This window comes from Schistocerca cancellata, chromosome 3 (genome assembly GCF_023864275.1).
Source record: "Schistocerca cancellata isolate TAMUIC-IGC-003103 chromosome 3, iqSchCanc2.1, whole genome shotgun sequence".
Classification (NCBI taxonomy): domain Eukaryota; kingdom Metazoa; phylum Arthropoda; class Insecta; order Orthoptera; family Acrididae; genus Schistocerca; species Schistocerca cancellata.
The window spans coordinates 624,866,468-624,879,926 of record NC_064628.1 but is presented as its reverse complement, the minus strand read 5'-3'; the positions used below and the strand labels follow the sequence as shown (position 1 = coordinate 624,879,926).

Below are 13,459 nucleotides of genomic sequence, written 5' to 3'. Positions count from 1 at the left end.
CCTCCAGACCAGAGGAAATAAATCTGACAAAGTTTCAAAACAGCCCATATTCCTGTGCAGAGTGAGTGCAGAGTGAAAGAATCCTTCGGGAATGAGTAAGATTCATCTCAAAACTAAGAGAGGTGTGGTAGGGGACAGGTTAATGCCATATGATTATGATAGCATGAAAAAGGTTATCTAAAAGTGTAGTTCCAACTGAAAATATCATGATGCACGATAAGGGAATTAATCTTCATTAATACAAAAATCAGCAGCTACAGTGAAAGTGCAATTATACTGTACCTCATGGAAAAAAGTTACACAAGTTAAGAACCTGGATGCATGAAAGTGAGAAATGATAATAGCATAGCACCAGACTACAGGGGTACTAATGATCTAAAAGGTAGGTGCACTTAGCAAAAGGAAGGGGGAAGTAAATACTGTTACACAACATATTACAGTAGTGGAAGAGTGTTTCGTGGGAAGCAGATTCTCGTGTGTGTGTGTGTGTGTGTGTGTGTGTGTGTGTGTGTGTGTGTGTGTGTGTGCTACCTACATGTTATGAGGGAGTGAGTGCGGGGGGGGGGGGGGGGGATCTGACATTCAAGTAAGCTGTCGTAATGGTTACAAAAGGTTTGCATCCTGCTGTGTGCCACACCAGTCTGTAATTAATTCCATGCTTTTCTAGTTTTCACACATTTACTACTATCAACTGTACACTTTTGCTCACCAGCTCATTTCACATGTCATTTCTGTAACCTCAGACTACTCACTTGCCCTTGAAACTGGGGTTGCAAAATCACAGTGGCACATTGAAACAATGTTAGGCCTTTAAAGTTCTACCATTATTAAAAATTTCATCCTTGGTTCATGGTCAGCTGGATAAAAATGGCGGGAGGGCAGAGTTTTGTCCTCAGGCTCGTCTGCCAACATACTGGATTAAATCTCTGTCTCTACAGTATGTCGTAGTGTAAGAAAATATTGATGTTGATTTGTCTGCTGGATGGGGACCTTTTTGTCAGAAATAGGCATGTACTCGAACTGTTAAATCATAACTAAGCCAGATAACATACATTTTTAATACACTAACGGCTAATCTTTCTGTTATGCACACTATACCTGCAATAGAGGTACCATGAAAACATAGGCCTACCAAAAGCTCTGACTTAACTTCTGCACTGCTCTTTGCTGTTGCCCAGAAATTAATACCACAGTCTTTAGTAGCCAAATAACTCCCATCACATTTTCTAGTAATTTATCATAAAATTTCTCTTGCAGTAAAACATTTGAAGACATCTGCAACATTTATTTTCTAGTACACACTTGTGTTTCCATCTGTCTTACACTTATGAATCAGTTTTAGAACAGTCTCCAATTCTGCAAAACATTGGTTAGAATGTAGGAATACCAAAACACATTTTTAATTCATTTTTATGCACACTGTTCTAGGTCATTAGCTAACAGCATTTTGCAGCACTCTGTGGTTTCATTTACATACGGACACTGGAATGTATATGTTAATGCTGCTCAGTTCTTCCAGTAAAAGTCTACACAATACACAAGGAGGAGGTTAAGCCCACATATACACAAGCAGGATGGAAATGGTATTTAGAAAACAGTTAACAAATTCAGACAAATAAATCACTGTCAAGAATATTTCGCATTTCAGTTAAAGTTGCATAAAGTCGTCTTTGCACATCCCTTGAGGCAGGTGCCCTTGCAAGCCCTTCTTTCTTATGCTCTGGATTAGCACAAATGCGAAGCAAAGCTGCTAAAGAGGGAGGAGTATGTTCTGACATTAGTAGTCCAGGTAGAACAAGTGTATTTGATAATGTCCATCCCAGAAAAATTTTTTCACACACTATCTGTAAATTGTTATTCACCACTGGAGCATCACAGCGCAATTTCTTGAGGTTACACTTGGAACGACAATCGAAGTAATCACAGTCTTCATGCTTTGTACATTGCTGTCCACCTCCAGTGATATGGCCCACAACTGAACGTGGCAAAACGGAGTCCAGGTCTAAAAACTTGACTCTTTGTTCACCCTTTGTCAATCCGAAGTGACTCACCTTGACATCACACAAGTGAAAAGGCTCAGGCAGATTTGTATCTAGTTCATCTAGTAGGTCCATAATCATGACTGCCATTTTTACACGACCAGCCCAGTCATCACGGCTGTCAGACAGTGATAATATTGTTGGTGCACTTTTAATGGGTTCCACATATTCAACAGCGAAAAATGGCCCACATGTGCCTATCAGTTGTGGAAATAGATCCCTGTCGGCATACAAAACTGAGCACAGATATTCATTATCCTGTAACAGAGCCCAAATATTTTTCATTTCATTATGCCGTTCGGAAATATCATTGTGTTTGGAGAAGCCTAAACGACTGAGCCTTTTCAGCTGATCATTTGATATTGACAAATTTAATTTCAGAGCGATAACATCGCGAATCATCATCTTAAATTCGTCTTCGTTTGGGTAATTTTCTAGGCCGCGAGTTTTGAGCCAAGTTACCGGTTCCGTGTATTCATCCTTTATCCTTTGCGAAGTTTTAAATACGAGACGTGTTCCCTCCCAGTCGGCCGAGAAGACTGCTTCCTTTCCGGCGTGAAAAGCGTGGCACTTGAGAGAACGAATCTGCTTGTCTATGCACAGAGGTTTGCATAAATTACCGGTAGCTTCTCCTTTTCTGTATAGTTGGCACTATGTTAGTTTGGTTGGAGAAGAAAGAGAATTATTAGATGTATGTAAGCTAATATATAGTTAAGTATTAGTCGGGAAGTTACGAGAAAAATAAATGTCACTAAGAGATCCCAGAATGTGACTTACCAGTTTGCCAACATGTTGCCAGCTCTCTATGTTTGTACACATTACGCCCCACTGAACTAGATAATACGTTGCTATTATGATCAACAGCAAGCCTATTAAAGCACGATAGCGATTATTATACACAATACCAGGGAGTCTATTTAAATGCAGCATTGTTCATATCTCTCAAATCACTACATATCTGCGATCACGGGGAGGAACTCCGCGTACCGGAAACTTGTTCATCGGACTCGCACAGCTACGACGCCCACTTTGCCAGTGCATCTGTCAATTGTGTATGTCTGGGCTCTTGCGTCTCAAAGACTATACACTCCAGGAGCGAAGTAAGTGTCAGGAACATGAGCAACTTTGGTTCTAACCGTGGATTATGTTGTTGCGGGTTAGGATATCGGCAGTTATGTCGATTGCACTTCGACCAGTAGTTATCAACACGAGAAGTGCAGAAAACTGCATCTCCCATTTCTTTTCACAGTTCGTTAAGGAAATGGCGCCGTGGGCTGTGTTACGCAGCTCTGTAGCAGCGGACGCGCTGCGACCGTGGCGCTACTCCTTGTGCTGTGTTTGCCGGGTTAAGCTCTCCCCCCCGTCGCGTTGTTCGGTGCGTCGTCTGCTAGCGACAGCGACCTTGTTGCGTCCTTGCGACAGAGGGCGGGTAGTCTGGAGTGCTGCCGCTGCTGTCGTCACTGAAGAATTTTTATTTTCATTCTGATTGCTCTTATTTAATAGAACCTGGCGCCGCTAAAGCTGTGCAGCTCCGACAGGTTGGTTCTCTTTTTCTCTGCGCATGTTATGCCGTGTAGATACCGTAACGGACAGTTTAGAAAGTTTTAGTAAATGCGATTAGCAGCGCTTTCGAATTGTATTTTCTATTTTGTTTAGATTAGACAGCAGGGCTCGTTGCTGCATTTTGCTTGACCAGTGCCAACGAAAGATATGCAAATAAGTGATGATATACCATTTGTCACAGTAACGCTATTTTAATGTTATGTGCATGTTATCATTTTGGAAGCGATTTTAACGCTTATTGACTAGCAATAAAGGTATGATAACCAAAGCTAAGGAAAAAATAAGATTTCACCAAATACACGCAACTGTTACAGTGGTATGTGGATACAGCTGGCGCCTAAAAATTCTAGTAGGCTACTATTGCAGCAAAGTAAATCGCGCTTCGTCGTTACACGAAGAATTTGAAGTAATAATGATTTCAGAAAATTATTTTTTTGCTTGTTGGAGGAAGGTCTGCGAACACCGGTCTCAAGGGACTGTTTTGATATTTGACCTTCAAAATCTGACCTCTGTTGTCGCGCCTCCGCGAAATTGTCAGCTCGCACTCACCGTCACGGTCTTGTAAGTGTTTATAGCCCGACTTAGGTGCTCGTAAATAGTGAGCATCGATGTGTGACAGCGTTTCCTCTGTGGCTAACCGATCTCACCATGGAGCATTAAATATTAAATATTTTCTCTCTATGGACCCTTGTTCGACTCTGTGCCTTATTGTACAGAACGTGTCCCTTTGTGTGGTTTTTAAGGTTATTTTCCAATAGACAGAATATTCCCTCATTTTTGTGCTGCTTCGCAGGCACGAAAGATAAATATCGGGGTAACTGTTCGTTATTAGCTTTCCGTGTCGCTCAATGTCACCGAATCTCCTGACGAAAATTTCAGTGAAGAAATGAGAATAATGTCTCAAATGACCAACAATGGTAATTTGATAGTTAAAGCTCTGTCAACTACAGCTGCAGTATAATCAGTATTTTTGGAAGCTGTCATGATCTAAAATTCAATTCGATAATTTGTAGGTAGACTACTTCATGCACATGAAGACTGAAAGGCCAGTTGCTGAGTAGCTAGTATACAGCGACTCGTACAAATGAGACGCAGCTCGCACATCCTTTTAAGCCACATCAGTTCGCGTCTCAGCACGGGAGAGTGTTATGAAATACGTAGGGCCTGTGGAACTCTAATTTGCGCACAGACAGTAAATTTAAAATTGTGTAATGATTATTTCAACAACAGAATCATGAGGCGCAGCCCTAAAAGTGGAATAACAGATGAGGATCTTCCTACGGCAACAGGAGACCATAGTTTTCAGTGTCGCGTTGCAGAAATATTAGTGTTTCTCAGAGTACGGTATTAAAAGCCTTTTGGGAAGTAGCGACCACAATAAAAGATTGGACTGAATTTCCTGCAACTACGATTGCTCCTGAAATAGCAAAGACCAAATGGGCAAGAACGTTATATACGAGGGCTATTCGTAAAGTAAGGAACGATCGGTGGCGAAATGCAAGCCGCAATCAAAATTAAAACTGTTTTATTTGCAAAACATTCTAGCTAGTTCACATAGTCGCCGTTACGACTTAGACATCTGTCGTAGCGTTGTACCAACTTTCTAATACCCCTAGAACTTAGAACTACTTAAACCTAACTAACCTAAGGACATCACACACATCCATGCCCGAGGCAGGATTCGAACCTGCGACCGTAGCGGTCGCGCGGTTCCAGACTGTAGTGCCTAGAACCGCTCGGCCACACCGGCCGGCAAAATTTCAGACACATTGGATGAGTAAGTCAATAACTCGTTGGTCCAACCTTGGCACTGGGTTTGGCAGACACGAAGACAAGCAGTAGAAACTATCGCCTTGTGCAGGCAGGCATTATACTGCTGAAATGTAAAACCAGGTTGGCTTGCCATGAAGAGCAAGAAAACGGTGCATAGAATATCGTCAACTTACTGCTGTTCTGTGAGGGTGCCGCCGATTTCAACTACACGGGTCTTGCTGTGAAACGAAATGTCACCCCAGACCGTCGTACCTGGCTGTCAGGCCGTATGACGGGCGACAGTCAGGTTGGTACCCCGCCGCTGTCCGGGGCGCCTCCAGACGTGCCTTCGGCCTGGAGTCTCATTGATTGGAGTAGAAGTGTCTTCAGTGATGAGTCCCGCTTCGAAATGAGCCGCGATGACCAGTGAAGACGATTCTGGAGACGCCCAAGACAGCAGGCGGATACCAACCTGGCTCGGTCGCAGGTTCGAAACCTGCCTCTGGGGTGGATGTGTGTGGTGTCCTTAGATTAGTTAGGTCTTAAGTAGTTCTAAGTTCTGGGGGACTGATGACCTCAGAAGTTAAGTCCCATAGTACTCAGAGCCATTTGAACCAACCTGGCAGCCGCTCGCCTTACGGCACGACGGCTAGGAGTCACGGTGTGGTATACCATTTCATTTCATAGTAGGACCTCTTTCATTGTCTACGTCGACGATAGTCTCCGCCCCGCTTTGTTGCCCTTTACAGCAAGCCATACTGGGCTTTCATTTCAGCAAGATACACTACTGCCCATTAAAATTGCTACATCAAAAAGAAATCCTGATGATAAACGGGTATTCATTGGACAAATATATTATACTAGAAGTAACATGTGATTACATATTCACGCAATTTGGATGCATAGATCCTGAGAAAGCAGTACCCAGAACAACCACCTCTGGCCGTATTAACGGCCTTGATACGCCTGGGCATTGAATCAAACAGAGCTTGGATGGCGTGTACAGATACAGCTGCCCATGCAGCTTCAACACCATACCACAGTTCATCAAGAGTAGTTGACTGGCGTATTGTGACGAGCCAGTTAATCGGCCACCATTGGCCAGACGTTTTCAGTTGGTGAGAGATCTGGAGAATGTGCTGGCCAGGGCAGCAGTCGAACATTTTATGTACCCAGAAAGGCCCGTACAGGACCTGCAACATGCGGTCGTGCATTATCCTGCTGAAATGTAGGGTTTCGCAGGGATCGAATGAAGGGTAGAGCCACGGGTCGTAACACATCTAAAATGTAACGTCCACTGTTCAAAGTGCCGTCAATGCGAAGAAGAGGTGACCGAGACGTGTAACCAATGGCACCCCATACATCACGCCGGGTGAAAAGCCAGTATGGCGATGACGAATAGACGCTTCCAATGTGCGTTCACCGTTATGTTGCCAAACACGGATGCGGCCATCATGATGCTGTAAACAGAACCTGGAATCATCCGAAAAAATGACGTTTTGCCATTGGTGCACTCAGGTTCGTCGTTGAGTACACCATCGCAGGCGCTCCTGTCTATGATGCAGCGTCAAGGGTAACCGCAGCCATGGTCTACGAGCTGATAGTCCATGCTGCTGCAACCGTCGTCGAACTGTTCGTGTAGATGGTTGTTGTCTTGCAAACGTCCCCATCTGTTGACTCAGGGATTGAGACGTGGCTGCACGATCCGTTACAGCCATGCGGATAAGATGCCTGTCTTCTCGACTGCTAGTGATACGAGGCTGTTGGGATACAGCACGGCGTTCCGTATTACCCTCCTGAACCCACCGATTCCATATTCTGCTAACAGTCATCGGATCTCGGCCAACGCGGGCAGCGATGTCACGATACGATAAACCGCAATCGCGATAAGCTACAATCCGACCATTATCAAAGTCGGAAACGTGATGGTACGCATTTCTCCTCCTTACACGAGGCGTCACAACAACGTTTCACCAGGCAACGCCTGTCAACTGCTGTTTGTGTATGAGAAATCGGTTGGAAAGTTTCCTCATGTCAGCACGTTGTAGGTGTCGCCACCGGCGCCAACCTTGTATGAATGCTCTGAAAAGCTAATCATTTGCATATCACAGCATCTTCTTCCTGTCGGTTAAATTTCGCGTCTGTAGCACATCTTCGTGGTGTAGCAATTTTAATGCGCAGTAGTGTAATATCCTCCCGCACACGGCGAGAGTTTCTTCTGCTTGTCTTCATGTTTGCCAAACACTGCTATGGCCAGTAAGGTCGCTGAATCTCTCCCCAGCTGTGAACGTCTGGAGCATTATGGGCAGGACCCTCCAACCAGCTCGCGATTTTGACGACCTGACGCGCTATTTAGAGAGAATTTGACGCGACACCCCTCAGGAGGACATCCAACAACTGTATCAATCAATGCCGATCCGACTAACTGCTTGCATAAGGGACAAACGTGGACCAACGCATTATTGACTTGCTCAGTTTGTGAATCTCTTTACCTTAAATGAATAATTCAGTTTTTATGAAATTGTAATCATTCGTTTGTCTGTACATGTTCATCACATCTAGCGATTTCTATCCCATTTACCATTTGGATAATTCCTTCGTGGTGCGTCGGTTTTTTCTGTTATGGTGTATTTAACGGATTTAACTGCTTGCAGTGACTGTTCTGCAATAGTGCAATCATACAGTAATGGGTCTTTCTGCCTATTTATGTGCAATACTTTACATACGTTTACTCTGAGAGTCAACTGCCAAACCCTGCACCAAGCGTCAATGATCTCTTTGCTGTTAGACTTCTCTGTCTACAACAGCATTATCCACGGAAATCCTCATGGAGCTTCCGACGTTATTGACTACGCCATTTATGTATGTCGTGAAAAATAATAAAAATGGAAATGTGTGTGAAATCTTATGGGACTCAACTGCTAAGGTTATCAGTCCCTAAGCTTACACACTACTTAACCTAAATTATCCTAAGGACAAACCATGCCCGAGGGAGGACTCGAACCTCCGCCGGGACCAGCCGCACAGTCCATGACTGCAGCGGAAAAATAATAGTCGTCTAACATTTCCTTGGGGGTACGCCTGAAGCTGCCACTACATATGACGATTTCTCTCCGTTACGAATGACATGCTGTGCTCTTTTTGCTAGAAACTTGTCAATCTAATCGTGCTGTTGGTCTGATACTTCGTACGTATTTTGTTCATCAGACAGCAGTGCAGAACTGTATCTAACACTTTCTGGAAGTCAAGAAAAACAGCATCAACCTGGACGTCGGTATCTACTGCCTTCTGCGACTCGTAGACGAACAGAGCGAGCTAGGTCTCACACCATTGTTGTCTGCGGAATTTGTTTTAATTCCCGCAGAGGATGTTTTCGTTCTCCAGGAATACATACTGAAGTCAACGATGTAGGCCTGTAGTGCTGTGCGTCTGTTCGGCGATCGTTCTCGGAATCGGGAATGACCTGAGCCTTTCTCCAATCACTAGGAATGTTTCACTCTTTCACCGACCTACGGTACATTGCTACTAGAAGAGGAGCAAGTTATGTAGTGTACTGTGTATAGAGTAGCATTGGTATCCCATCAGGTGCAGTTTCCTTTATTCTGTTGAGGAGTTTCAGTAGATTTTCTGCTACGTGGTCGCTCCTTTTCGATATCTGCTGTTCTGATATTCGTGCGACGAATGTCGTGTGATGTATATTCCAATTGGAATTGAAAATTTCATTGCTATTAACATCAGTCCCTAGTACTAATGTGGGCATTATCGCCATTTGTAAGTGAGATTAGTTCTGGAACCTTTCCGTGGAAGCTTCTACCGTTAACTCATGCCAGGAATATATTAACATTTTATTTTTCTGATCTACCATGATGAAGCTACTTTCTTTAATTAATGGGGGCTGAGATTCTTCCTTGTCTCAAATTAGAATGTATCACACTGGGCTTGTTGAGGGATTTCTGTATCCTAAAAGACCCACAAGTGAACGGTTCGTGCACTCCACTACCCTAGTAGCCACTTTCTTCCTGCAGTGAGTTTAGGGTACTTAATGAAATTTGAACAAACAGAAGTGCTAAGACAGACAGCGTCATAAAAAGGAGGCGCGATGTAACGAAGACGCTCATTCTACAGGTGTCACCTGAAGAAGGCAAGTTACGTGGTCGAAATATCGTTTTACGCTTACGACTGTATCAGACCGGACACCCGAGAGCAATACAGACAGTTGTTTCGCCCAGAAAGCTTAAGATCACACATAACATTTACTTTCACTGCAGTGTAGTACATAAATATTTGAAAATGCTTACACAGTGAGTGGTTGGTTAATTTCAGGAGGGGGAGGGGGGCAAACAGCGAGGTCATCGGTCCCGTCGGATCAGGGAAGGATGGAGAAGGAATTCGGAAGTGCCCTGTCAAAGGAACCATCCCGGCATTTGCCTGAAGCGATTTTGGGAAATCACGAAAAACCTAAATCGGGATGGTCGGACGCGGGTTTCAACCGTCGTCCTCCAGAATGCGAGTCCAGTGTGCTAAACATTGTGCAACTTCGCTCGGTTTACACTGTGTGATGCTAGTTAGTTTACTAAGTTCCATCTACTGAAATAAACGTGGAACCTGCTATAGTGATTGTTATTTTATTTCAAGTTTTATTGATAATAGTTGTGATCGACGATTCTGCGTATGAGGGATTGGTAGTGGGACATAATGTGTTTATCTGGCTTGTGGCAAATTACAAGTACCTCGGCTTAATGTGTTTTTAAAATTATTGACAGGAGTTTCCAAAGATACAAGATACTGCTAAAGAACAATCGTTTTTCACTAACAGCATTCAGGAACACCTGAAGATAAAATATCCCGAATACAGGAATACCTAAGTTGGGAAGAACGTGTTAGTACGAGTATAAAGGACGTCAAGCCGTTGCAGTTTGGCGCCTTTAACGCCTACAAAAACATGTATAGGCAACCCGCGAACTTCGGCAGTTGAGCAGACTCCTATAGCCAGGGAGCTCAACGGAAACTGCCAATAGGAACTGTAGCGCCAGTAGTAATCAACAGCTGTTGCCTTCTGGGGAAACACCTTTAAAGCTATTAGTTGTTCATCAGAGCGGGTGAAGTCGGCAGCACTAGCGTTTGCAACATTTTATGAAATGTTTCAACAGTTCGTTGTGTATTTTGTAACACAATGAGCGAAGATGCAAGAGACTAATCTGTGTATTAAAAAGTAGAATGGTTATTAATGAAACACTAGGGTGCGTCTTCCATTTCTTCTAGTTCGTATGAGAATGATCTGACACATGCTGTGAACCATCTAACAATGTGTCTTGAGTGCTGGGGTATTTTTAAGAATATATCCAATACTTTTCTTTTTACAACGTGAGCTGTTTTGCGCAATATGAACACACAAAATGAACAAAGAATTTACCTGAACACCGGAAGGTCTATCAATATAGATGTTCAGAAGACAGAACTAAATTGGGGAAACAAACTGATTAAAGAGTAGAGTGTCGGAATCGACGTATCTGTATCTACATCTGGAACTATACTCCGCAAGCCACCTTACAGTGTGTGGAGGAGGTTACTTTTCATTCCACTATTTATTCTCCCCTTCTATATTCCATTCACGAACTGCGTATGGGAAGAATGACTGTCGATAAACCTCTGTATTAGCTCTAGTTTCTCGGATTTTCTCGTCGTGGGCTTTCCGCGAGAGATAACGGGAGGAGGGAATTTGTTGTCCGACTCTACACGGAACGTAATATCTCGGAATATCGATAGTAAGCCTCTCTTGTTGCACAAGGCGTCTCTTGCATTGTCTGCAGCATGTCCGCCATGCTCTCACGCCAACTAAACGATACCGTGACGAAACGCACCGCTCTTCGCTGGATTTTGTTTCTCACTTCTTATTAATCCAGTCTGATAAGGGTTCCAGACTGCTGAGTAACACTCATGGATTGGTGGAACACGAGTGTTTTAAACCACTTGTTTCATGGATGAGTTATATTTTCCTTAGATTATTTCTATTAATATCACCCTGGCAAATGCTTTTCCTGCTGTTTGTTTTATGTGGTCATATCATTTTAGTTCGGTCCAATTACTCCTAGGTATTCTACGGTAGCTAATGTTTCCAGTGACCTGTCGCCGTCACACAGTGATGGAGCTCTTCGCCTATTTATGCATAATATGTTACATTTATTTACGTTTTGTGGAAATATGAGAGACGGAAAGTAAAAAGCGACATATTTTCATACCTATGTATTGAAGCAGTATAATAATAAAATAGTATCTTAGTATTTTTCCGTTTTCTCTTCGTCAGAATTTTCATACGCCAGCTCTGAGGCACAATATTCATAGTACATAACGGGGGGCCGCTTAAGGTTATCTACACACGAATTTTTTAGTTTCTTTCTCGACGAACCAAGCGAGGTGATGGAATGGTTAACACGCTGGACGCGGTCAGGGGGAGGGGGGATCACACCCCTGCCTGGACATCCAGACTGGGGATTTCAGTGGTTTCTCAGAAATGTGCACCGGACGAGGTGGCGCAGTGGTTAGCACTCTGGACTCGCAGTCGGGAGGACGACGGTTCAAACCAGCGTCCGGCCATCCTAATTTAGGTTTTCTACGATTTCCCTGAATAGATCCAGGCAAATGCCGGGATGGTTCCTTTGAAAGGGAATGGCCGACTTCCTTCCTCATTTCGTCACTAATCCAATGGGACATCGCTGTCCTCGCTGTTTGGTCCGTTCACCCCCCAAATCAATCAGCCAACCAGAAACGTGCCTTGGAGAAGGCACGGTCCATTTCCTTCTTCATATTTATCCTATCATAGCTTCCAGTGGTAGGCGGAAGATTAAATGACGGAGGCACCCCATGTGTGTGAAAGGGTCCTATAGTCCCCTTTCATTAACATTTTATTTGCTTTCCAGTGATACAGAACTCTCTGACATGCGTGAGTGAATGAATGTGGGTGTGTTTCAATTTGCTATACGGTGGTTTAGTCTGCTGCAGAGAATCAGCGGTAGTCGTGCAGAATGGCCAACCCTTGTAGTTTTCAGGTAGGCAAAGAGGTTTGCTCCCCTTGTGTGAAAGTTACCGGTGTTAGGTTGCTGACGGAAGCCTCATCTCTGGATTTTCCTGGCCACGGGGCCGCGTGGGAGACGTTGGAGTGTGTGAGAGGGTCAGTCTGCTTCCAGCTCGCTAAGGGTCTTCAGCCGAAGTCTCTTCTAAGAAGGGTGAGTTGACTTAACCGCGTGGCGCTTTGTCTCATAGCAAGAGGCGAGCTTTTAGCTTTTGCTCTTGCGTTTCATCTCATAAAGATTGATTTGCTGGGTCGTAGCAAGGAATCCAAGGCTTTTGCAGACTTTCAGTTTGATTTCTAATGCAGACTTGACTTTGAGCCGTAAGGAGAACGTATCACAAAGGTGTTGCACATGCTGAAGCGCCCTCGGTTCAGTGTGAATGTCTGTGTACCTGCAACAGCGTGCGTATGCACTCTAATCTTTTCCGAATCTTGGTAATTTTTGCTTCGTTGTGAAATTTCTTTCTCTCATTACTTTATGTCTGGTAGAAATCATCCACATGGGTTAATATTAGAGTTTGTTGGCCCTTCTAACAACCCTACCACAACAAAGGTCAAAATTTTAATAACGATTGTGGAGTTGCTCACGCTGCTAAATACTGCATTTTCGGGCCACATCAGTCATATTATGTGTGCAGGTGTCATTAGAGCACAGTTAATAGTCATTTCATGTAGTAATAAAAAAAATTAGGCACTCATCTTTTTGTGTTTCCCACGCTGGTCTCGTATTATCATGGCTCAATCGTTGAAAATCTAGGTGATTATGATTCCAAGCTCGGATGGAAAGAGGCCTAGGTTTTATTCTGCTATATTCAAATGTTTTGTAGATGCGCTTCACAAATCATTCTTGAAGATTACACTTTTGCTGGACAATGGTGATGTAAAAAAATAATCATCACTCCGATTTTAAGTTACACTTCCTTTTAATTGCTTTTATTGCAATATCACGTGACACACTAACATCACTTCACAATACAAAACATACTTGAAAACATCTTCTTAACAGTCACTGTTAAAGTTCACATTTTATAAACGG

At 43.6% G+C, this 13,459-nt stretch overlaps 2 protein-coding genes across 3 annotated transcripts in view; one reads left to right on the top strand and one right to left on the bottom strand.

Annotated features, from left to right (window-relative positions):
* Nucleotides 1–3,291, bottom strand: part of LOC126175541 (D-aspartate oxidase) — a 257,569-nt gene extending 254,278 nt beyond the window's left edge. The window contains exons 1-3 of one of the 2 annotated variants that reach the window (XR_007535593.1): nucleotides 2,817–3,291; nucleotides 1,301–2,690; nucleotides 571–1,250 (exon numbers count right to left, since the gene is read on the bottom strand). Coding sequence is in view for 1 of the 2 variants with exons in the window: in XM_049922376.1 (XP_049778333.1) it covers nucleotides 2,817–2,830 (14 nt within the window). In the remaining variant the exon portion in view is untranslated. Of the gene's footprint in view, nucleotides 1–570; nucleotides 1,251–1,300; nucleotides 2,691–2,816 lie in introns of those variants that run through there. The other variant, XM_049922376.1, reaches the window with a different exon arrangement.
* A 152-nt stretch (nucleotides 3,292–3,443) lies between these two features.
* Nucleotides 3,444–13,459, top strand: part of LOC126175539 (glycogen-binding subunit 76A) — a 469,828-nt gene continuing 459,812 nt past the window's right edge. Inside the window, exon 1 of the mRNA XM_049922373.1 lies at nucleotides 3,444–3,577. The gene's annotated coding sequence lies outside the window, so the exon portion shown is untranslated. The remainder of the gene's footprint in view (nucleotides 3,578–13,459) is intronic.